The 25,224-nt window shown below is 38.0% G+C and overlaps 3 protein-coding genes across 5 annotated transcripts; 2 read left to right on the forward strand and 1 right to left on the reverse strand.

Moving 5' to 3' along the window:
• The first annotated feature begins 1,270 nt into the window (after window positions 1–1,270).
• Window positions 1,271–6,093, forward strand: LOC107605879 (importin subunit beta-1). The gene is made up of 3 exons (XM_016307813.3): window positions 1,271–1,570; window positions 2,327–4,750; window positions 4,848–6,093. Exons 2-3 carry the CDS (start codon window positions 2,334–2,336, stop codon window positions 5,044–5,046), a joined length of 2,616 nt encoding a protein of 871 aa, XP_016163299.2. The 5' UTR covers window positions 1,271–1,570; window positions 2,327–2,333; the 3' UTR covers window positions 5,047–6,093.
• Window positions 6,094–9,596: 3,503 nt separating this feature from the next.
• LOC107608260 (uncharacterized) lies at window positions 9,597–11,001 on the forward strand. Its single transcript, XM_016310103.3, has 3 exons — window positions 9,597–9,729; window positions 10,260–10,315; window positions 10,666–11,001. The coding sequence occupies exons 1-3, from the start codon at window positions 9,663–9,665 to the stop codon at window positions 10,777–10,779; spliced, it is 237 nt and encodes a 78-aa protein (XP_016165589.1). The 5' UTR covers window positions 9,597–9,662; the 3' UTR covers window positions 10,780–11,001.
• A 10,472-nt stretch (window positions 11,002–21,473) lies between these two features.
• TAP38 (thylakoid-associated phosphatase 38) lies at window positions 21,474–24,430 on the reverse strand. Of its 3 annotated transcripts, none has more exons than XM_016307815.3 (11): window positions 23,842–24,430; window positions 23,615–23,743; window positions 23,409–23,511; window positions 23,216–23,326; window positions 23,037–23,116; window positions 22,888–22,941; window positions 22,690–22,806; window positions 22,543–22,597; window positions 22,135–22,167; window positions 21,852–21,898; window positions 21,474–21,773 (listed from the first exon to the last, which is right to left on the reverse strand). In XM_016307815.3, the coding sequence occupies exons 1-11, from the start codon at window positions 24,144–24,146 to the stop codon at window positions 21,650–21,652; spliced, it is 1,158 nt and encodes a 385-aa protein (XP_016163301.1). In that variant the 5' UTR covers window positions 24,147–24,430; the 3' UTR covers window positions 21,474–21,649. The 3 variants fall into 3 exon arrangements, with proteins under 3 accessions (XP_016163301.1, XP_016163300.1, XP_088349868.1); XM_016307814.3 differs by having other exon boundaries at window positions 23,615–23,755; window positions 23,842–24,273; XM_088493742.1 differs by lacking the exons at window positions 21,852–21,898; window positions 22,135–22,167 and having other exon boundaries at window positions 21,488–21,784; window positions 22,496–22,597; window positions 23,615–23,755; window positions 23,842–24,274.
• Window positions 24,431–25,224: the final 794 nt, after the last annotated feature.

Consider the following 25,224-nt stretch of genomic DNA (forward strand, 5'->3'; position numbering starts at 1 on the left):
TTCGCCAAATGCAGAAACATGCATGGTGAAGAAGAGCTGTTACTGCTTTCATACGAGCTTGATGACTTATAATTCTTTGACAGATCTCTAAAATGCTAGAAAATGGATACTCCTTAGTCCTTAAGTATATCCTTTCATAAGTATTTTTATTTTTTTTTTGGGGGGGGGGGGGGTTTAGTAATTTTTTTTTCACTCTATCTATTACATCTGACATATATTTACCTTACCAAAATATAACTCAATATTTCGACTGTTCATAAAGTTTCATTTTATGAAGCGGGAAACAGTAAACTAATTTGATTTGTTTAGTTTCAGAACATATACACAGATCACGTATAATATCAAATTCGTACGATAAACGAATCTGATCCAGCTAGTTAAAACAGTATAAAAAGCCATTTTGTATAATGTTTACTCTAACCCCAATCTACAGTGGTAGTCGTGGACTGTTAGTTTCTTGGAATGAGGCATGTTATATTTATCTTAATAACCATTGGCCCTCCGAATTCCCAAACCCTCCTGCACAATCATTCTCGTGTGTGTGTTAAATAATAATAATAATAATAATTAATAAAAGCTCAATCTAGTTGAGTGCTGAGTAGTCCACTAAGCTGAAGGGATAAGAAAATTCTGGCCATGGATGAATATTGTCATTGATGATCATAGACTTGCGAGACAAGAAAAGCTATTTTGCTATGAAGTATGAACTATACCAAGTTGGCTTGCTCCAACCTCCAATAATGATAATAGAAAAAAAGAATAAAAGAGAACAATGATACTAATAATTTATTAAATTCAATTCAAACGCGGGCCCGTCGCCCGGGCAAAAGACACCGCCTTTACGCGCTGTACTCTAATCATTTTTATTTATTTATCTTATTTTTAAATAAATAAATTATTTCTAATGACTAATTTCTTTTGAGTAGTGCTAGGGAGTCAATGGCCTAAGTGTACAATATGTACAATGGGCTAAATCTTTGGTTTATGAATTAAATGAACATCACTTATACTATGCAGAATAACCATCCGGATACCAGGGATAATAAACATCTCATGTTATAAAAAGTTAATTTTGGGTTCACCAAGGTTCGAACTCTTGACCTTCCACATCTGGAACTCTTATACCATGTTCTGAAACCACTCATCCCAAAAGCGTAACCTGACAGGATAATGTAACACTAATAATGATATCTCTAATACTTTCTAAACCTTCATTGTACACATTGTACGCTTACGCCATTGGCTCCCTAGACTTTCTCATTTCTTTTTTACTATTTTTTTTATTATGTGCACTGGCACCTCTTAAAAAGATTTCTATATTTTGAATTAACATGCTATTTTTAAGGTATGCAAGAAATAAGAAAAATGACATGAATTTTTAATTCGAATCTATCAATTCAATCGCTTTGCGATTGTAATTTGCAACCGCTGTTGCAAGCTATTTGGGTTGTTTGAAGCTCACTGCTCTCTTACTCTGTCACTCTCTCTTCTCTCTCTCTCTCCCCCTTCCCCCTCTCCCTCCCTCTCTTCCCATCAGATCTCTTTTCCATCCAAATTTCACCGATATCAGGTAACTTTTCATCCGATTTATCCTTTTTATTTCTCAATAATTTTTTTGTTCACGCATAATAGATATATTCGATTAGGTTTGACTTTTTTTCTTTTCACAATTTATTCAATTATTAACCATTTTCGGTTTCTGTTTCGGTGCTTCGATACGTTTGGACTGTTGTTGTTTGATTGGATTATGATCGATTTGAATCCGTTCTTGTATCGATTAGAATTTCGATCTGTTGTTTTTTATCTTGTCGGTGTGTGAATCTGTGACGGGTCTTGGTTTTGAAATTGTGGCACTTTGGATTTGGGGATTGGTTGTTCGGTTGAGATAATAGGGCATTAGCGAGTTGGCTGAGTCAACTAGGTTTTTGGACCACAACGTCTCTGTATCCTGTACGCAGTTTGATTATTACTTTCCCCCCTTTTTCATCAATATGTAGAATCAATAAAATAAATTTTTAAATACATGTGGACCACGATAAAAATCCCAGAAGTTTTGATCTATCGGTTCAAAGAATTTTCTTATAATCGAAATACATTTGGGGATTACTTCTGTTTTGGAAATCCAATATATTTATTGTTCCTGAATCGTTCTGGCATCATTTCCCCCTTGGCAATACTGCTGGAGTAGACGATCTGAAATTGGACAATAATTTTATAAACAATTATTTTTTGCTTTGAAGGACTCGTTGGCCTTTGCCTTGACTTTTCTTTTGGTTGGCTGTTTCACGTTGAAAACTTACGAGCCAAGTTTTTTTTGTGCCATTAGGTATAGCATGGCAATGGAAGTTACCCAGGTACTTCTGAATGCTCAATCCATTGATGGGACTGTACGGAAGCAAGCCGAAGAAAGTCTGCGGCAATTTCAGGAGCAAAACCTTCCTGGTTTCTTGGTCTCACTCTCTGGAGAGTTAGCAAGTGATGATAAACCAGTTGATAGCCGAAAGTTGGCAGGATTGATTCTAAAAAACGCACTGGATGCCAAGGATGAAAACAGGAAACGGGAGCTGGTTCACAGATGGTTGTCGTTGGATCCTGCGGTGAAAACCCAGGTCAAGTCATGTTTGCTGCAAACACTCTCTTCTCTTGCAGCTGATGCTCGATCGACTGCAACTCAAGTTATTGCCAAAATTGCTGGAATTGAGCTTCCTCAGAAACAGTGGCCTGAACTGATAGGTTCACTCTTATCAAATATTCATCAAGTACCATCTCATGTCAAGCAAGCCACTTTGGAGACTCTTGGGTACTTATGCGAGGAAGTCTCTCCGCAGGTTGTTGATCAAGATCAGGTAAATAAAATCCTTACTGCTGTAGTCCAAGGTATGAATGCATCTGAAGGGAACAATGATGTTAGGCTTGCCTCTACTAGGGCATTATATAATGCTCTTGGATTTGCTCAAGCTAATTTTAGCAATGATATGGAACGTGACTATATCATGAGAGTTGTCTGTGAAGCAACTATGTCTCCTGAGCCGAGAATACGACAGGCCTCCTTCGAGTGTTTGGTCTCAATTGCAGCCATGTATTATGAGAAATTGGCTCCCTACATCCAGGATATATATAACATCACAGCAAAGGCTATTAGGGGTGATGACGAACCTGTTGCTCTTCAAGCCATTGAGTTTTGGAGTACAATTTGTGATGAGGAGACTGATATCTTGGAAGACTATGTAGGTGAATCCAGTGGGGACTCTGATATACCTTGTTTTTATTTTATTAAGCAAGCTCTACCTGCACTCATTCCTCTGCTGCTGGAAACATTACTCAAACAAGAAGAGGATCAGGATCTGGATGAAGGTGCCTGGAATATTGCGATGGCTGGTGGTACGTGCCTGGGTTTAGTTGCTCGTACTGTTGGAGATGATATTGTGCCACTGGTAATGCCATTCATTGAGGAGAATATTACAAAACCAGATTGGAGACAGAGGGAGGCAGCCTCGTATGCGTTTGGCTCTATCTTGGAGGGGCCTTCCCCAGACAAGTTAGCACCTCTAGTTAATCATGCTTTACCTTTTATGCTTAGTGCTTTAGTAAAGGATCCAAGTAACCATGTGAAGGACACCACTGCCTGGACCTTGGGACGAATGTTCGAATTTCTTCACAATTCAATTGTTGGTACACCAATTATTAATGAGGGAAATTGCCAACAGATTATTACAGTTCTCCTTCAGAGCATGAAGGATGTTCCCAATGTTGCTGAGAAAGCCTGTGGTGCTCTGTATTTTCTTGCCCAGGGTTATGAAGATGTGGGACCAACATCTCCTATAACTCCCTTTTTTCAGGAAATTGTTCAATCCCTTCTAGCTGTTACTCATAGAGAGGATGCTACAGAATCACGATTAAGAACTTCAGCATATGAAACATTGAATGAAGTAGTAAGATGTTCAACAGATGAAACAGCTCCGTTAGTGTTACAGCTAGTTACGGTCATCATGATGGAGCTGCATAAATGTCTTGAGGCACAAAATCTTTCATCTGATGAAAGAGAAAAGCAGAGTGAACTGATTGGCCTACTTTGTGGTTGCTTGCAAGTAATTATTCAGAAGCTAGGGTCTTCAGAGCCCACCAAATATGTCTTCCTGCAGTATGCTGATCAGATAATGGGGCTTTTCTACAGGGTTTTTGCTTGCAGAAACGCCACAGCACATGAAGAAGCCATGCTAGCCATTGGAGCCCTTGCCTATGCTATAGGCGCCGATTTTGCCAAATACATGCCTGAATTTTACAGGTTTCTGGAGATGGACCTTCAGAATTTTGAGGATTATCAAGTTTGTGCCGTCACTGTTGGTGTGGTGGGGGACTTGTGCAGGGCATTGGAAGATAAAATACTGCCTTACTGTGATGGGATTATGACACAACTTCTGAAGAATTTGTCAAGTGATAATTTGCACCGTTCTGTGAAGCCCCCATTGTTCTCTTGCATTGGTGATATAGCTCTTGCAATAGGAGAAAACTTTAATAAATACTTGATGTATGCAATGAACACACTGCAGCTTGCCTCAGAGTTGTATGCCCACACATCAGGTTTTGATGATGAAATGACGGAGTACATTAATTCTTTGAGAAATGGAATATTAGAGGCATATTCTGGGATTTTCCAAGGGTTCAAGAATTCATCAAAAACCCAGCTCTTGATTCCTTATGCACCTCACATCCTCCAATTCTTGGATAGCATATACATGGAAAAAGACATGTAAGAAAGTGAAAAATGTTACCTTACTTGAGTGTTTTTGCTTTTTTTTTTAATACAATAACCAGTTTTAATGGCTTTCGTTGCCTTCACTATGCAGGGATGAAGTGGTTATGAAAACAGCAATTGGAGTCCTTGGAGATCTGGCTGATACGCTAGGAAGCAATGCAGGTTCTTTAATTCAGCAGTCTTTGTCAAGCAAAGAATTTTTAGATGAATGTTTGACCTCAGAAGATCATTTGATTAAAGAATCTGCTGAGTGGGCCAAGTTGGCTATCAATCGTGCCATATCTGTTTGAGGTTCATCTGAGTTGCATATTATTTTTCGTAAACTACCTGCATGCATTTGGGTGTCAAAATCGGTCTTGGGGGATTGCATGAGTCAAGTTGTCACCATGGTCAGACAACAGAAGGTATCAGTTTGAAACTCTTCAAGTTGTCACTAACACTTGCATCATCACCAATGCATCACTGACTTTTGCATGAGCACCATCGAGTCCAGTTTGGTCAAGAGGAAGAAGGTAGCAATGAGTTTGCAAATATGCGGGTGTGGGTCTTCATGGGACACATAATTGGTTGCATGGCCGAGGGGAGGCGGTAACTGATCCATGATTGAGAAATTAAGATACCCTTTGATGCTGAGTCTGAAGTTGGTCTTATTAGAAGATAAACCCATTATAGCCTGACAATGGTTTTCCCATAAACTAGCCATGGGTTGTTAGAATGGTGGAATTCACAGGGTTGAACTGGTTTTTATCAACACCACCAAAGTGCCTTGTTTCAAAAGAATCTCTTCCTTTTTCTGACTTTTAACACTGCATCTAGTTTTTTTTTTTTCCTCTTTAAGAGACATCATCCCATTGTGTATAATTGTCCTGGTATGTCTGTCTGTCATCCATATCATTTTTTTCTCCCTCCATACTTGTTTTTGCTATGATCGGGGTTTGTTATTGTTTAGAGGGTGGGATAGAATACATCCTCCTCGCATTGTGCATTTTTTTTGCCCTTTTAATGTCAGTTGGTATTGTTAGGTCATAATTCATCCCGCATTCATGAAATCATCAAACTTTTCAATTTATTTCTTGTGTTAGCTTTTGAAATGCGTATGTAATCATATGTTGGCTATACCTATGATTAGTTTAAAAGATCGTCATGTTTTCTGATGACGACCATAGAGTTGTGGATTCCTTTTTCTTTTATTGGAAGACAGTGGTATGGGTTTAGCCCTCTGTGTATCCGTTATTCTCTGTTACATACAAGTTTGGGGATTTTCTTGCAATTGGCAATTTGCCATATTTCCTGTATATCTTATTTTTTTGTTTGGGGGTAAGAATTTTTGTTACCAAGTTACAATCGTTCAAATGATGTTTGATTGTGAGAACAGGATAATCAACTGTTGTAAAACCTGAAAAATAATTATAATTAATTATTATGCATATGTAGTCTCTCTCAGTATAGAGGCAAAATATAATAAATAGTAAATATGTATGGATACTTTCACCTAATGGAAATAGCGTTAGGTTTGTTCTCTATTTAATAAAACTGCTGACACTAGCATTCTTCAAATTTTCCCAAGACAATTATTCATGCCAATTTTGTGGTGCATATGTGCTATTAATACTTTTCTTTTCTCCCGAAAAAGCCCTCCTCTGTAATTGGCCATCATGATCATCATCTTTACTTTTTTTAGGGAGAGGACTAAGGGGATTAACCAACGATTTGAAGAGAGGAAAGTGTGTAACTTTTTTAGAGAAAAGCAAGTGTTTTATATTATAAAATACTAGAATACGTAAATCTTAAACTGTATAACTAAAAAAATGATGTGTGTAATTTTATAACCAGTTTTCAGGTGACATCGGTATACTTTATCCAATAATACCAGAACTATGGTATAAACTCAGTAATATTAGCGATTCCTAATTATATCTGGTGATTATTAGGAGAAAATGCACATGCAAAACACCAAACAAAATATAACACAACCAAAATTGTTTGCTTCCCCAGTGATATTGTCCGAATTCCAAATCCCCTAAAAAGGTTCAGTAACTAATCAAGCGATCATATTATGTGATAGAAGAATGTTAGAACAGTAAAGGAGGCTATATTTGTCCCATGAGACCCCTGAAAAGCCATCTTATTCTGATACATTGTGTTAGTAACAAGTGGTCATGATAAAGTCACTTCATAGAAGAAAATCATAAGTTAGGTTTTCCCATATATATAATTCATGAATTAGGTTCCTCTAAAAAAAATCAATTATATAAGTGATTATGTATGTAATTATATATATTTAAATTTGAACATGTTAGTTTTTTTTATCAATTACTTAATTCTTAAAAGTATAATTTATATTTACAAGAGCCACACCCATAATTTGTATGTTAATGGAGAAGGGATCAAATGTGTGAGTAACTTTTGTTTCTTTTAAATTAGTTCAGAGAAAGTGCTAGTGAGCTTTTATGATCTGACTGCCACCAATATATCATATCTCATAAAGCAGAGGCTTGGATGTGAATGATACACTCCTATTCTCCATTTTTGTTTCTTCAATTCCTTCTTTGTCAATCCTCTCTTATTTCTTCTTCTTTTTATTTGTTTATTAATTAATTTATTTTTTTTATAGTAATCAGTGTTGTATGTATTGTGGATTTGTTAATTGGAATTTTGGAGCCTTTGACTACTATATTGTATGTTATGCACAACTATACATATATTTTCTAACAATATTATATAGTGTGGAAAAATAAAAAAGAATGCAAAAATAAAACACACATAGTGAGCATTCAAAATGAACAGAATCTCCACATAAAGCATATATTTGCATCTATGAAGTGAGTTGTGACCAAATGCAGTTTTCTCTCTCTACCCCTCTTTGGCTTTCATAGAACAGTGTCACACACAAATATGATATTATGTACTTGCATTGGTGGTGATAATAAGAAAATAAAAAATGTTATATGGTTGTAAAAAAATAATGCTCATCATGCAACAATACACGAATAAAATTGCCAACCTTAAGATCTGTGGCCACATACCGACACTTCATTCTCACAAATTCTATCATGAGAATTGACAATCAAACCCCTTTAATAAAATCATAATATATTCAAGAATACTATGAGTTTGGTTTTTGGTATATTCCATTTATTGGCATGAGATTAATTAGTATAAGGGCTTATGGAGAATGCACAAGTTGCATAAGATAGAGGGCAGGTTAAAAGGCCAAATCACAATTTCTAAACTTTTTAAAATCTATGTTAAACAAGATGCCATAAAAAATATTCCTTTGGACCATTGAAGACAAAACCAAGATATGCACATAAAGGGCAAATATCAAAGTTGCATTTGCCATGTGAGGAAATACCTACTTATGAGATTAGGTAAATTATATATATCTTGCTGATATTTTCATGGAAATTTTATAATTACTTTTATATGAAGATTTTTTTTATCATTGAATAATGAATTACAGAGTTTAATTTTGTCATGTTATAAAAGCATTAATTTTATTTGATAATATTCTTTTAAAATTGTTACTTTTTTTTTTCTATAAGTCACGCTTTTAAGGTGTGGCTAAACAAATATTTTTATGAAAAAATTTTAAAAATATCTTCATTAGAATAGATGCCTAGTTGTATATTTATGGGTGGCACTATTAGTTGAAAATTAGGTACAACTCTTATAAGAACTATAATAAATGCATATTTGCATCAAATAATAGAATTTAGGTTATCTAAAATGAGAAAGTAAATAAAATAATAAAGTGTGAAGGTTAATCGTCATTAAATTTGTAATTTCTATAAAATGTATATTATACTATCTTAATTTAAGAATGATTAACTTCACTTTACCACTTTATAAATTTTTTCATTTTAGAAGATCTTAATCTCAAATAATATGATAATCAAAAGCTTCCATGACTTGCATTTCCAACAACATGAATTTGTATTGCCAAAAACAGATACAAAAGGCAAAGGGTCCCTTACGGCCATTATTACCATCATTTTTAATTGTGATGATTAACTTGAACATGTTTCATTTAATTGCTCTAATGAAGGATTAAACTATTAAAGATGTTCCCCTATAAAATCATGATTCTTTTTGGTAGTGCACATAGACGCACTAAGGGGAATTTCCGCAATGTATTTGAATTAATCTGTTGTAGCCCACTCTCTATGTCTGTCTCCATCCATTGACTAAAGCCGAAATAAGAGGACCAAAAGCCACCATTTTGCACTCATCTCTAAAGTGGTTATTGTTGGTACCACGGAAAAAGAATTCAAATCCACCACAATGTTTTAACAGCTTTCACTACCCAATTCCCATGTCAAGAATTAGCATAGCAATTTAATTACTTTACTTATTTTATTTTTAAAAGAAAAACTCTAAGTTTCAACGCTCTAACCATTTAGAAGATCTATTTAGACGACAATCATACTTTTTTGTGTATTTTTATTCTCCAACCAAACATATTGATATAATAAAAAGTAACGAATTGTGTATTGAAACGAACATCAACAAGGAATTAAAACGAAAGTTGACTTGGGAAATTAAAAAGGTGGACAAAGCTATAAGTGGTTAATTATATATGATATGATTTTGTGCCATGCAGGGAAATGTAGGTATTGTCCACATGCAAACAATTTTCCTGTTTAGAATTATTTATTTAATATACAAGGAAAGTCATATTCAAAAATGAATAGTGAAGTTGACTTATAAGAGTGATGGGGGCTAAGGCCTAAAAAAGAGTTATTGCATTTCATCATAACAATGTTGCTATTTGGTGGGGTACACCATGACAATGCAACACCTCTCCTAACACCAACTTTAAAAGGGGGGTTTGCACTTCCTTTCATTCATGCCAAGGCACGTATAGGCTTCGCTTTTGGAAACTCATTTTTACTTATCACTTGCCATGCCTCTCATCAACCTCAAGCCTTTCCTTCTGCTTCTTCTCTTCCTCTCCATTCCATTCTCTTCAGGTTAGCAACTTCATTATATTCTCTAAGACTGCGTTTGTTTACAGGAAGGAGACATAGATAAAAATATTGTGTTTAGAGATATTTAATTAATATATTTTGTGTTTATCCTGACAGAAAGAACACAAAGACACTAATAAAAAATATAATTTATTTTTTATTTTTTTTTATTATTCTTGTTAATTTTTTATAATTATATTTTTATTATTATTTTTTTGTCAAATTTTTTTAATAAAAAAATAAAAAAAATAAATTAAATTTTCATAATTTGTTCTACTTTATCACCAAATAGAATATAAGAACACTAAATTTTGTATATCTATTCTTTATGTCTGTTCTCAGTGTATGTCTTGTCCTGTTTTTAGAAATAAACGCATTCTAATATCTTCTATCACATCGCAACAGTGAATTTTACTATATTAATTTACCGGTTATTAGACTCATTTTTTCACTTTAAAGAAAGTTGATCAACAATAATATAATATTGTTTAATCTATGTAATCGATTTTATTCAGAGATATTCCTTCTTTCAGGTTTGGTTGAAGGGTTTAGGGATAACATGTATCCTACTCATCATGTACTTTACAAGGTATTCTATTATCTCTTCTATCTCTCTTATTTGAGTTATTTCTAAATGGAAAATGTTTTTATTTATTTATAGTCGTTAACAAAATGTAACAGAAAACACTCTAAGTAAACTTTTTTGAAAATCATTCATAACTTGTGCCAAATTATTCGAAAGCTGTGTAGAAGTGTTATTTTCAATAATGTCATAATTAAGAATAAAACGTTTGAGTTAGAATTCTGTTTAGATAGAGGATATGCTTGGATTTTAATAATGCTAATTATATAATAAAAAATTGAAAAACTTGTATTATGTTTGATGTTTAGATAGTGTTGATCTTTTAACTAATTAATAAGTGCTTTTTCATTACGAAGGATGGTGGCATGAAGATGAAATTAAGGAAACTGTTTTCCCATGAATTTGTGTTGGATTACGATGAAGCAGGAGCAAATCCAAAGCACACAAAGAAGCCTGGCAAGGGCCCTTGAATAATGAATATGATACTTCTTTTTTATTACAACCCTAATGATCACATATAATATATAATAATAAAAGTTATGATAATAATCCTATAGCCCTTATTTCAAAATGTTTTGTTAATGTATAATGAGACATATGATATATTTATTATAGACCACCGGGACTACTACTTGTGTGAATTTAGTGACTTACTATGAGACAATAAAGTTTTTGATATCTTATTATATGTGTAATTAGACCATATATGTTGCATATTTTATGGACCATTAAGTGAAGTGGTAGTAATTAAGTTGAAAGAAAAAGAAAAGTCTTGCCATTTTATTTACTAACTTGCAATAAACCATGCCTAAGTTTATCTCCCTTTTCACAAATTAAATAGAAAACCAATGAAATTTAGGACCAACGGATAGGTTTATAAGTAATTTTTTTAACTTTTAATTTATGAAAATTATTCATACTCTGACTCAATATAATGGTCACGCTTAAATAAGTCAAAAAGGTCTAATTTAAAGGGTTGGTCTTCATTAATCCATCCGACATTTCATGAGGTCGGATTCGACATGAGCTGGCAAGTGACACTTATTCAAATAAGTAAATGCCTTCTAAAATCTCTCACCCACTTCTAGAAGAGAGATCCCAACAACCTTAAGATAAAGGAACAGTTATCCACCATCAGAAGTGAAACTACTTTAGCGGTGGTTATTGGTCCATCCCCTATAAATACCCTGAAGCACTCAAGTAAAACTAAGTTTCAATACACTTAAACCTGCTTTACCCTTTGCTGACTTAGGTATCGGAGTGTCTTGCAGGTACCACCCCCCATCTCCTCAAACACAACCCAGACGGTGGCTCCCTGACGCAGGACAAGTCAGAGACCACCTTCTTTGAACACTTGGGCTTCACAAATAAGCCCAATCATCCGGTTCTAGGTAAGCCCCAGAACATTGGCGCCGTTGTCGGGGACCTGGAAGATCAACGCACGATGGCGGACGACCAGCACAAAGATGGACACACCGCATCGGAGTCTAAGCAAGAACACCAAGACGTGGTCAACAACGATCGGGCAATAATATCCTTACAAGAAATGGAAGGACAGCATGACAAAGGTCCCTCCAATACCCAGGGTTAAAAAAGGATCTCGTCCGAAGTTCATCGACCCGGAAAAGATGCGCAGCCTCACTCTATTGACCTAATGGGATTATTACATGGTTACCAAGGTCGACTCGAGCAACTAGAACAGGAGTTGGAACAACAGCGTGAAGCAGAACGAAGCCTAAGGAGAGAGATCGAGTGACGAAGAGAGCTTGAAGAAAAGCTCTCAAGGCTGGAATGCAACCTCCGAAATAAGGATTCCCGCAGAGATCGAGAAGACACCCCGTTAGGAGAAGAGGATCCATTCATTGAGGATATCATGAGGGCTAAAGTTCCCAGAAACTTTAAAAGTCACGACATGGATCTGTACGACGGGACGACTAATCTGAAGCATCACCTCAATAATTTCAAAAGTCAGATGTACTTAGCTGACGCGTCGGACGCCACTCGTTGTAAGGCTTTTCTGACAACTCTAACAAAGGCAGCCATGAAGTGGTTTGACGGCCTCCCTCCAGGTCGATGACCAGCTTCGATGACCTCTCGCACAAGTTTCTTGCGCGCTTCTCAATCCAGAAGGACAAAGTCAAGCATGCACCCAGCCTCTTAGGAGTGAAACAGGAGGTCAGAGAACCCCTGAGAGACTACATGGAAAGGTTCAATAAAGCGTGCTTAAAAATCCAGCACTTACCCACTGAAGCAGTGATAATGGGCCTAGTCAACGGACTTCGAGAGGGACCTTTCTCTTAGTCCATCTCAAAGAGACATCCAACTTCTTTAAGTGATGTACAAGAACGAGTTGAGAAATACATCAACATGGAGTAAAATGCCAGGTTACGAGAACCAAGTTGGCGGATAGGGCATCCCCACCAATCAAAAGAAAAAGAGAAGGAGCCCAAGAAAAAAGAAGAAGTCGAAGCTGAAAGGCCTAGGAGATACACTCTTATACTCCCCTGTGAGTTTTCCAAGTCGACGTATACAGGGAAATTTGTCACACCGAAAAACTTCCTCCCCCACGACCCATCAAGAACAAAAAAGGGGAAAGTCATAATGAATACTGTGAATACCATAAACTGTATGGGCACTCTACTAGTGATTGCTACGACCTAAAAAATGTGATAGAAAAGCTGGTCAGAGAAGACCGGCTAGATAGATATCTCATGGAAAGGTCGGACAATCATGGAAAAAGAAAAAGAGATGATGAAGGTTATGGACGAAGAAGTCCACCCCCCGCAAATCCCAGAACGACATATTCATATGATATCGAGGGAATTTGTAGGAGGAGGATTGACCAAGTCATCTCGCAAAAGGCATTTGAAGGAAGTCTATCAAGTTGGGAGCGAAGTGCCCGACCTCCTCACCATCTCTTTCACCAAAGAGGACGGATAGGGTATTGTTCCCGGGCACGACGACCCGTAGTAATCACTATAATTCTCGCTAACGCTCATCTACATAGAACTCTGGTGGATCAAGGGAGTTCAGCTGACATTTTGTTCAAACCAGTGTTCGATAAGCTGGAATTGGATGAAAAGGAGCTAAGAGCTTACCCAGACACTCTCTTCAGACTAGGGGGCACTCCCATTAGGTCGTTGGGTCTCATTCCCCTACTCACAACTTTTGGAAAGGGAATAAAATCCAAGACATTAAGCATTAACTTTATTGTCATTGATGTAGCTTCTGCCTACAATGCCCTGATAGGCAGAACAACCCTAAATTAGCTCGGAGCAGTGGTTTCTACCCCTCATCTCTGTATGAAGTTTCCAACACCAGAAAGGATTACCACCATTAGAGGAGATCAGAAGTTGGCGAGAAAGTGTTACAATGAAAGCCTAAACCTAAGAGGTAAATGCAAGAAAGTCAATACCATTGAGCTCGGAGGAGTCCGAGTTAAGGAAGAGCTACGACTACAGCCCGGAGGAAAGACTGAAGAGGTACATATTGGGCAAGAGGTCAGAAAGAATACCAATATAGGAGCCAACCTAGAGAAGATCTGAAGCAGAAGCTGGTACAACTCCTACAAGAGAATTCCGATCTCTTCGGCTGAAAAGCCTCCGACATGCCTGGAATAGACCCCAAACTCATGTCACACAGATTGGCTATTCATTCGGGGTCCCGACCCATTCAGCAAAGAAGAAGGAAGCTAGGACCTGAACGGGCTCAAGTGGTCGAAGAGAAAGTACAAGCCCTGCTTGAGGTAGGCTTTATCAGAGAAGTCAGATATCCGGCCTGGCTGGCAGATGTGGTGTTGGTCAAGAAACAGAATGAAAAATGGAGGATGTGCATCGACTACACTGACCTAAACAAGGCATGCCCTAAGGACCCATATCCTCTACCAAATATTGATACCTTAGTAGATTCCAGCTCAGGGTATCAATACTTATCATTCATGGACGTTTACTCGGGATATAACCAAATCTCGATGTACAAGCCAGACCAAGAGAAGACATCATTCATCACGTCCAGAGCTAATTATTGCTACGTGGTCATGCCATTTGGATTAAAAAATGCAGGGACCACATACCAGAGGCTGATGAATAAGGTGTTTTCACCTCATCTAGGAGAGCTCATGGAGGTGTATGTAGATGACATGCTGGTGAAGACCAAGGATGACGTCCGCCTCCTGAATGATCTCTCGCAAGTCTTCAACACCATAAGAAAGTATGGGATGAGATTAAATCCCGATAAATGCACCTTTGCAGTGGAGGCTAGAAAATTCCTAAGATTCATGCTAACACAAAGGGGGATTGAAGCTAACCCCGATAAGTGTAAACCGATCTAAAAATGAAGAGCCCGACCTACTTAAAGGAAGTTCAGTAGCTGAACGGCCGACTTGCAGCTCTATCCAGATTCTTGGCAGGATCAGCATTAAGATCCCTACCTCTTTTTTCCCTACAAAGAAAAGGATGGCAGTTCGAATGGACTCCTGAATGCGAAGAGGCATTCCAAGAGTTCAAAAGGTACCTGAGCCAACCTCTCATTCTTTCCCGGCCAAAAGTAGGGAAAGAGCTCGTATTATACTTAGTTGTCACTGAGAAAGCTGTGGCATCAGCATTATTACGGGAATATGAGGTCGGACAGCATCCTGTCTACTTTACAAGCAAGGTGTTACAAGGCCCTGAACTAAAATATCAAAAACTTGAAAAGTTCGCATATGCCTTGATAGTATCATCTAGAAGACTTCGGCCTTATTTTTAATCTCACACCATAAAAGTTCGAACGAACCAACCCATGAAGCAAATCCTTCAGAAAACAGATGTTGCGGGCAAAATGGTTCAACGGGCTATAGAGCTATCCAAGTTCGACTTGAAGTACGAAACTCGGACAGCCATTAAATCCCAATGCCTCACCGACTTCGTGGCTGAATACGCAAGAGATCAAGAGGAGACCTCCACAACCTGGGAGTTGTATGTGGATGGATCCTCCAACAAAGTCAGAAGCGGTGCTAGCATAATATTGGTTAACCAGGAAGGAACTCAAATAGAAGTCTCCTTGAAATTTGAGTAGCCTTCAGTGACTCTCAAGTGGTGACTTTTCAAATTAATGGAGACTATCAGGCTAAAGACCTGAATATGAGAAGGTACTTAGAAAGGACTATCGAGTATCTTGGACAATTCCCCAAAATCGAGGTCAGACATATAACTTGAGAACTCAACAGCAGAGCAGACGCCCTCTCCAAGTTGGCAAGTACCAATCCTGGTGGGAACAATAGAAGTCTGATTCAAGAAACTCTCCAAGGACCTTCAGTCATGAAGGCAGATACCAAGCTAGACATCTTAGAAGTTTCCAGATTAGACCTTGGTTGGATGAATCCTCTAGTCAAATACTTAAAATTCGATATCTTACCGGAGGAACAAAAAGAGGCCAAGAAGATCCGAAGGGAAGCACAGAATTACACCTTGGTGAAAAATATCCTTTACAGAAGGGGGATATCTACACCATTGTTGAAATGCGTCCTGACTTCTAAGACGGAAGAAGTTCTGGAAGAAGTGCATAGTGGCATTTGCGGAAACCATCTTGGAGCAAGATCTTTAGCCAGAAAGGTAATTCGAGCTGGATTCTTCTGGCTGACCTTGCAAAAAGACACTGCCGACTTTGTAAAATGGGGACTAGACCTACTCCTTGCCAGATGCATGCAAACTCCCATATTGCTCCCCTAGAAGAATTAATTAGTATAACTTCTCCTTGGCCTTTCGCAAAATAGGGACTAGACCTACTCGGACCTTTTCCTCAAGCGCCGGAACAAGTAAAATACCTTATAGTGGGGATAGATTATTTCACAAAATAGATTGAAGCAGAGCCTCTAGCCACCATTATAGCGCAGAGAAGTCAGAAGTTTCTTTACAAGAACATCATTGCTAGGTTTGGAGTCCCCCACTCATCACCACGGATAATGGTACTCAGTTTACCGACTCTTCCTTCAGAAACCTGGTGGCCAGCATGAAGATAAAAAATCAATTCACCTCGGTCGAGCATCCTCAGGCGAATGGACAAGCCGAGGCATCCAAAAAGTTATACTAGCAGAAAAGACTTCAAGAAGCAAAGGGAGCTTAGGCTGAAAAGCTTCCTCAAGTATTGTGGGCCTACTGAACTACACTTCATTCTACTACCGGAGAGACATCCTTTCGACTTGCTTATGGCATAAAAGCCATGATCCCTGTTGAAATCAACGAGCAAAGTCCTAGGGTGAGATTTTACGACGAGGTCAGAAACATTCAAGCTCACAAAGAAGAACTCAAGTTGCTCCCAGAAGTCAGAGAACAAGCCCAAATAAGGGAAGCAGCGCTGAAGTAAAGGATGACAAATAGATACAATAAAAAGGTCATTCGAAGAAGTTTCGCCCCAGACGACTTAGTTCTAATCCGAAATGACTTTGGCATAAACAAGTCGGGTGAAGGAAAACTCGCTGCAAACTGGAAGGGACCCTACAAGATAGTTGAAGTCTTAGGAAAGGGATACTATAAGGTGTCCGACCTAGGTGGATTCGAGCTTCCTAGGACGTGGCACGCTTGCAATATGAAGAGATATTACATCTATAAGTGAACCTCGCTCCCTGATGTACTCTTTTTCCCGACTTCATGGTTTTTTCCAAAAAAAAAAAGGGTTTTCCTGAAGGGGGTTTTAACGAGGCATCAAAGCGAGGGCTAAGGGTAGAAAAGCCATAAGTCGCTCCCCTAGTAGCAAAAGCACCCTTAGGAAACACATTTCATTAGTAATAATATCTCGTTTCTCTATCTCTTTACTTTTCTCTTTAAAAATTCCATTTATCATTACTATGATACGCACTGACTTAAGCTCGAAAAAGCGCAAACATCCGATTGACCGACCTACGTGGCCGGAAAGATAAAGCGACGAGATATAAGCCAGTGTAAAGAGGTTATAAAAGTCGATCATGACAGCTCGGATATAAGATAGCTAGCGACTTATAAGTCGGAAAGCCCTAGCAGATCAAAATGCATCGCGAAAATAACCTAGGTTCTAAAAACGATTCAATTGGTAAAACAAAATTGAGCGTACGAGGTCAAAGTAATGGAAAACAAAGAGATGCGAAAATTCCTTAGGGAATCAATGATAATTTTTTTTTTCTCGGAACATAAAAGCTTAAAAAGCTTCGCATAGTTAAAATCTTTCGTCCAAGGAACGAAACAAAGATTTTTACAAAGCCTTGTAACGGCCTTGAACCATTCAACAAAAGTTTTTCAAAATAAACACAACGTTATCGCATAAACAATAAAATGTTTACTTTGTTAAAGGTCCTATCCAAAAAGGACCAGAAACAAAAATCGTTGTTAAAGTCCCTATAAAAAGGACCAAATGTCAAGGAACCAGGAGAAAAATATACAAACAAATATAAAAAAGACCCACAAGCTGGGCCTTAAGAAAGCTTAAATCATTGGGGACCAAGAAGAGGATTAAGGTCATCGGTGGGAGAGGAAGTCGGTTTGGCCGCAGGAGTCGTAGGGGTTGGAGGGATCTCTTCGGCATCACGAGCTGAAACCACCTCGGGAGCAGCAGAAGAACTCAGCATATCAACCTCCCGAGGAGGGGATTCAATAATACGCTGCCCCGCCGTCTTCAACTCGGAGTCAGTCTCAGGACAAGGAGGAGAGACTATCTCTCCATTGACGACGACCTTGTCAGGATGAAGAGGTGACAGGTCCAAGTCGGGAGCCAGAAATCCGACCTGTTCCTTCAGAACCATAAACACTTCCTCAGTACCCTCGACAATGGAGTCCTCCAAGTCCTGATAACCCTCCCGAAGTTGCTCCAACTCTTTTTTCAAATCAAGATTCGCCGAAAAGATCTTCACATAATTTTGTTCAGCTTTATCCTTCAGATCCTCAGCCATAACATACTGGCCCATCAATTTTTTCTCCCTCTCTCGGGTCTGAGCAAGCTCTTCCTTCAGCCTATCATTCTCCTTCTGCAACCTTTTCTCATCCTCCTGATACATGACAATCCTCCCTTGGAGATCCTACAAAGATTTTTGAGTAGCTCTCAACGGAGTCTTGTCAAAGATATCAAGAAGAGAGGTACAGACCCCAGCAGTTCGAATTCCCCCTCGAATTAAGATTTGAAGATGATTTCGGATAGCAGCATCATTCATAGTAATTTGACTATAAGGAAGGATGTGCTTCCTAGTAAACTTAGGCCCATCAAAGCCGGTATCCCCAACACTAGAGGAACCGGCTTCCATGGTCTTACATTTTTTATTCTCAGGTTTCGAGGTGGATTGAATTAGGGGAGCAGCAGGAGGAGGAGGAGGAGGAGGAGGAGCAGGAATAGGGTTTACCAAAATGTGCTGAGAAGAAGTCCCCAAACCTGAGACTTGACGAGGAGGAGGAGTGACGAAAGCCCCGGCCTCCTGAGCAGCAGCCCGGGCACGAGCATTCTTCTTAGCCTCCTGCACCTTCTGGTAAGCTGCCTTCGACCCACCTTTCATTTTTTCTAAAAAAGGGAATTAAGAACGATCAGCACACAAGTCGAACGCAAGTAGACTAGCACAAGTCAGAAGAACTAGGAAACAACTACAAAATCAAAAATAAAGGCTACCTAGCTCGGTCCGAACATAACTCGGAGAACCGAGAAGAAATTTCTTGGTATCGAGGTTGGGAGCCCGTCCCCAAGCCTCTTGGAAAAACTCAACCACCGCCTCCTCCACCTCGTCCAAATCAACCATATTGTACTTTTCTATGGGGGCTGCCTCTGCCCAGTATAATTGAAAGCGGGGCTCATAGTTGTCATTCAAAAAAAAATGGGTGATAAGTGATAACCCTCGACAGCTTGAATTTTGAAAAAGAAATTTTTAAAATCATGGAAGGACTCATCAAAAATAGAAAAAACCTTCCGACCTTGTATAGCTCGGAAAGAAACCCATTGCTGCTTATTCTGCTTACTAAAAGGCTTGGTAAGGTGGAAAAGGTAGAAAAAGATTCTTAAAGAAGTCGAGAAGTCAAGCTCTCGGCTGACAAGCAGGTATATTTTTAAGAAACCCCAAGAATTGGGGTGGAGTTGGGTAGGAGCTACTCGGCAGTGGGACAAAATCTCCATCTCAAAATCAGAAAAAGGGAAGGTAACCCTCAAACGGGTAAAAAGGCAATCATACATAAAAATGAAGTGGGGATCAAAGTCATTAAGCCTCCCACAACAAATTCGGTCTTCAAAGCCTTGGGCCGCTAGTTCATACTTGGGCTCATCAGCATCTAGGCTACAAATCCTATGGTGCTTTTAGAGTTCAATTATAAAAACGTCATCCACTAAAGAGTTTTTAGAGAGGACGGAAGTATTTATCCATCTCAAAAGGGCTTCAGAGATTTGGGAAGACATTTTCAGAAAGGTAATATATAAGAAAATATACCTACATTACACAGAAAAAGGGACATCATCAAAAGCCAGGCCAAAGATAATTCTTTTCAAACAAAAGAACAAGGAAAACGGTAGCCAAAAAGACTTTCACAAAAGGAGAGCACAAAAATCTCAAAAAATCTTCCTACTACGAACAGTAAAGATATCACAAAGGAATTTCACTCTCAAAGTATGCCGCATGTTAAGTACAAAAAAAATACTGTAAAAAGCGAAAGGGAGATGCGAAAATTAACCTTTGGGAAGAAGAAGATAGAGAGACGAACATGGCAACAGAAGAGAGCCTGAGAATTTTTGGAAGCGAGAAAAAAAGAGCGAAGGAGCGAAACAGTTCTCAGAAAGCAAACGAAAGAAAAGAAGAGGAAAAGGTATTTATAACACACCAGGGGCATAATAGTAAAACAACACAATCATTAAAAGAGCGTGCCGTTACCAATGTAACTGCCCCCGCGTGTAAGTGCAAAACCCAAACGGACGCGACGGTTGACAAGACGCAACGATTGATAATTCAAAATCACATCGGTTTCCGACTTAGCCAGAAAATATCAACCCTGGTGTCTCCGAGCTCCATCAATACTCGAATCCTACTCGTAACTAAGAGATCGGACTCGAGTAGGGACACTGTTCATACCCTGACCCAATACAATGGTCAGGCCCAAATAAGCCAAAAAGGCTCAATCCAAAGGGTTGGCCTTCACTAATCCATCCGACCTTTTCATGAGGTCGGATTCGACATGAGTTGGCAAGTGACACTTATTCAAATAAGTAACTGCCTCCTAAAATCTCTCACGCACTTCTAGAAGAGAGATCCCAACAACCCTAAGATAAAGGGACGGTTATCGACCATCAGAAGTGGAACTATTTCAGCGGTGATTATTGGTCCATCCCTTATAAATACCCTGAAACACTCAGGTAAAACTAAGTTCCAATACATTTAAACCTGCTTTATCCTTTGCTGACTTAAGCATCGGAGAGTCTTGCAGGTACCACCCCCTATCTCCTCAAACACACAACCCGGATGGCGGCTCCCTGACGCAGGACAAATCGGAAACCACCTTCTTTGAACACTTGGGCCTCACAAACAAGCCCAATCATCCGGTTCTTGGTAAGCCCCGGAACAAAAATATATAATATTAATGTTTGGTGCAATTTTTAATACCAAATTCTAGCTTTTTTAAAAAGCTATTTAAATGCTTATGAGAAAATTAAAAAAAATGACTTCTCTCATAACAAAAAAATTTTTATTACTTTTTTCTTAAAATAAGTACCTTTAAAACTAAAAAATCAAATATAAAATAATTTATTTATAAACTACTTTTAATATAAATATTTATTTTTTAAACTATTTTTTCAAAAAGAATTTAATTAAACTGTTTATCCGATCAAAATCCACATTTTTCTACTAATAAAACTTGTTCACTCACACTCAGTACATTCAATATCAACGAGCATTAATATCAGTTAATCTTAGCTTCTGATGTGCCAAATTATTCAGGTCTTTTGAGTATTAATTACATACAACAAACAAGTTTGATACCAAAATCTAAAGGTGCAAATATTACTATTACTATTTTTTAGGTTAACTTTTGGTGCTTGCCTAACATAGTGAAAGTTGGATCCATTATGCATACATGTGCTGGTAGAGAATTTTAAATGTCAAAGCAGGCACACTTGCATTTGTATGTATCTTTTGACCCGACTTAAACCGAATTAGTCAAAGAATAAGAGACTGTGAATATACAAAAGAAAAAGGTTGAGGGCAATCCATGCTTTAAAATAAAATTCTTAATTTTAGGAATAAAACATTGATTTAACCCCTTAAGACAAAAGAAAAGACAAATCCTTAATGTCCTAAAACAAGTAGATTCTATCTCTGTGTATATACATGATGATCACTGGTATTTTATTTTTTTTTTATCTTTTCTGAATCTATAATGAAAGCTGAGACGAAAACCAAATTCCAATGGACACAATACCAATGGTAGCAAGGGCTTGAACCAGCTCCAATACCATATTTTGTTGCTGCACTGCCACATTCTCCCAATCTGTCTTCCTGCAATCATGCTCAACTTTTATTTTCACAAACACCAATCATCACAACTTTGTTACCAAATAATAATCAAATACGTACCCTAAATCAGCAATTATAATGCTCACATTATCCTGTGTTCTACGGTCCTGCAGTGTATATATACTCGCATTACAAAAACTAAAAATTTCCATCAAAAGTATATTTTTCCGATGCATTCAATTTTGTTCCTAGCATTTTAAATGGAGTTAATATTTAGGTATAATTTTGATGCAAATAAAAAATATTAGGGACAAAATCAAATACAATTAAAAGTTAGGGGTGTATTTGAAGAAATTCACAGACGTCGAGAACAGAAACATACTTTACTCTCGTAAACACTTACCATAGCTGCTTGTGCAAGTGCTTCACAGGCTACCTGAAACAAGAAAGGAAATAAATATTAGAGAAAAACTCTAAACGACCTCTGACAATTATCTCGAAAGACAACGAGATCCTTAACAGAAAAAATATTCAACCTGGCCCCTGAAATTTATTTTTATGGGACTAATTAGCCCATGTAGCAATGTTTTTTTGGTGTTTTTTTTTTAGCACAGGAGCTGATCAGTCCCATAAAAATAAAGTTTTGGGGTCAAATTAGGTGTTTTTTTTGTTAGGAGCCTCGTAGTCCTTTCGAAGTAATTGTCAACGGCCGGATTAGGTATTCACTCTAAATATTATGGCTGCAACCATAAGCAGTTAAGCACACAGAAGCACGGACCCTTTGCCGAGTTACTGTATTGATATGAAATACCTGAATGTTTCCATGCTTTTGTAACTGTTCCCTCACAAAGGAAACTGCATCTGAGCTGCAATGTAGCAAGAATGTGAAGGTAAATTTTGTGATCTAGCAAGAAAGGAAAAATGGTAGAGAAATGAGTCTAGGTATCATGCAATGGACCTGCTCATATAATCCCATAAGCCATCTGACGCTAATACTATAAACTCAGCATCTGAGCCAAGATCTACTTGATAAATATCAGGGTATGCAACAACTAAATCATTGTTGAGCCGTACCCTGGATCATAAAAACATATCATATGTTAGAACCATTCTTACTTAAGCAATAAGGAATTGGAAGAACTTTGTAGCAACATACCGAGAGATAAACTTTTCTGACCATCGTCCTTCTTGAACTCCTTTTTGTAGCATCCTTTTTCACAGCAAAAGGTAGATGAACCTTAGGAAAAAATAAATAGCATTGAGCTGTTTGTACTAGTAGCAATAATGAAGAGATTAGGAGTGTACTCATTCTTCTTTGTTTTGTATCGTAAGTCCCCGAATGCACGAGATACAGCAATGTCTCCACAAATTCTACCATTCACAATCTATAGATAACATACTTTTGAGTTATCAAACCATGAATTGGAATTCAAAGTTGTCACAATTCATCTAAAGTTGTAAATTGAGGAATAAGGAAAACACACCCATCCACCTGCTTCTCTGATTCTTTTGATTTCTTGAAGAGAAGCCTTGTTCCTCCCATATGGTCTGTGAGGACTAGTAAGCATTTCTGCTTTTCCAGCTCTAGATAGAACCTATAAAACCAATATGGGACACTTCAAATTAACAGAATACTCTGCATCCAAAACTTATTATTGTAAGATTGATAATACATACCACAGATGAGTCGCCAATGTGCGAAACGAGCAGCGTATCATCCCCTACGAACACTGCAGTTGCTGTTGCGCCTGATTCGTCCTCCTCTCCCTTCATTTCAAGCCTTTAAAAAATGAAATACTGTCTAAACCTTCAATTGAATCATACCAATATGGAAACCAATTCAATTAGATTCCCTACTCTGTAGACTAGTTTATTGGGTTTACCATTTTAACAACTTGGCATCAGCTTTGGCAAATGCTTGCTCTAATGCTTCTTTAGTGGCTTTGAAATCTTTCTCAACCAATACTAACCCACCTTGTAAGGCTTCAAGACACTCCTTGTAGAGCTCATCCCTATAGTTTGCACTTGCCACATCAAATCAACAAATCAGATTATGCAAAGAAACCAATCACATATCCTTAAATGAATCAACATTGAAGGTGCAATAGACCTGAGGAACTCAACAGAAGAGAAGCCTCCATGGCCATCAAAAACAGCAGCAAAAGAGAATCCATGAAGGCCATCAGGGCGAACAATGATATCATCCTCCATCTCTTCCCTTAAACCCTGCAAAGCTATGGATCCCCATCTTACACCAGGAGCCTCAGCTAAAGATGAAGGTGCATCAATGGCAATGGCAGAGTAGCACCTGCTTGTGCATGTAACAGCAGCAAAGGGGTTTCTGTGGTTGGAGGAGAAGCGGCTATGGAGCTTGCCCAAGAGGAACCTTTGTATATGTGAGCTTGTTAAGGCCATCACCTACCACAGTGCACAAGGGTTCAGAGAATCTTCAAACTGAAACTGAAACCAAGGGTGGATAAGTGAGTTAATAGGAGCCTCTAACTGCTTTAACGGATTGGATTCTCTTCTTCTATGAGATGATATTCTCCACAAGGATTTTGGACCATTAAATAACCTACAAACTGACGTCATGTGCCAAGTTTGATTGGTCAAACTTGATACTTAACACTATTTGTCTACACAATGCATGGTTGTGCCTCACTTCATATCAGATAAGGTTTGCTTTCTACTAATTACTCAAGCTATCAACATGCTGCTGCTTCTTTCATCTTTCACAAATTAGTATATTTTGTATAAATACAAACTACAATTGCTAATAATCTATTGATGAGTGCCAAAATACCTTCTCAACATAGACTAACATCAACTCTGTCAACAGTCAAGTTAATTACAGATTTAATTTATCAACTACTGCCCAATCTGCAACACTTCATAACATAACCATTTGTGCTTAACATTAGTCCAAAAATCAGCATTACATCTTTGCTAAAATTAAATGCATTTTTACACCCTAAACATGACCTGATAATCCCACCATACTTTGCAAAATGGGTAACAACAAAACAAACACTTACGTTTCTGATGGCGTGTCGTGTCATTTTTGCTAATCCACAAATATATGGAAAAGTTCCAAGGAACTCTTGGTTTTGTTAAGGAATCAAATTTCAACTATTTGTATTAAAAGTAATTCTTATTCTTAAATAGCTATATATATTATTTCAATTAACCTTAAAATATAAACAGAATTAATCACCCTAAATTCTAAGCACAACTACAATATAACTAGCATTAACAGCCCGTTTGGGATTTTCTTCTTGAACTGACCCTTCGCCACCATTTTCACGCAAGATCTGCTAGAAGCACTGGCCTTCCACCATCATTCTCACGCAATCATAGTTATCAGAACCGGACCGAACCAGCCGGTTCGACCGAAAAACCGGTGAACCAATAGTCTGGCCGGTTCGGTTGATAGATTGAACCGTATAAGCATTCGAACTGGTCAACGGTGGTCAAATCCGTTGAAAACCGACCG

Source organism: Arachis ipaensis, chromosome B7 (genome assembly GCF_059453495.1).
Source record: "Arachis ipaensis isolate K30076 ecotype BB chromosome B7, ASM5945349v1, whole genome shotgun sequence".
In the NCBI taxonomy this organism is placed as follows: domain Eukaryota; kingdom Viridiplantae; phylum Streptophyta; class Magnoliopsida; order Fabales; family Fabaceae; genus Arachis; species Arachis ipaensis.

Bases quoted from the DNA above. Each gene is read 5' to 3' on its own strand.
- LOC107605879 (XM_016307813.3), top strand. From the start codon at position 2,334: ATGGCAATGGAAGTTACCCAGGTACTTCTGAATGCTCAATCCATTGAT. The intron at 4,751-4,847 runs GTAAGAAAGTGA...TTCACTATGCAG, and splicing joins ATATACATGGAAAAAGACAT to GGATGAAGTGGTTATGAAAA.
- LOC107608260 (XM_016310103.3), top strand. From the start codon at position 9,663: ATGCCTCTCATCAACCTCAAGCCTTTCCTTCTGCTTCTTCTCTTCCTC. The intron at 9,730-10,259 runs GTTAGCAACTTC...TCCTTCTTTCAG, and splicing joins CTCCATTCCATTCTCTTCAG to GTTTGGTTGAAGGGTTTAGG. The intron at 10,316-10,665 runs GTATTCTATTAT...TTCATTACGAAG, and splicing joins CTCATCATGTACTTTACAAG to GATGGTGGCATGAAGATGAA.
- TAP38 (XM_088493742.1), bottom strand. From the start codon at position 24,146: ATGGCCTTAACAAGCTCACATATACAAAGGTTCCTCTTGGGCAAGCTC. The intron at 22,598-22,689 runs GTCCATTGCATG...GCTACATTGCAG, and splicing joins TTATGGGATTATATGAGCAG to CTCAGATGCAGTTTCCTTTG. The intron at 21,785-22,495 runs GTGCTTAACTGC...ATAAAAGTTGAG, and splicing joins CAAAGGGTCCGTGCTTCTGT to CATGATTGCAGGAAGACAGA.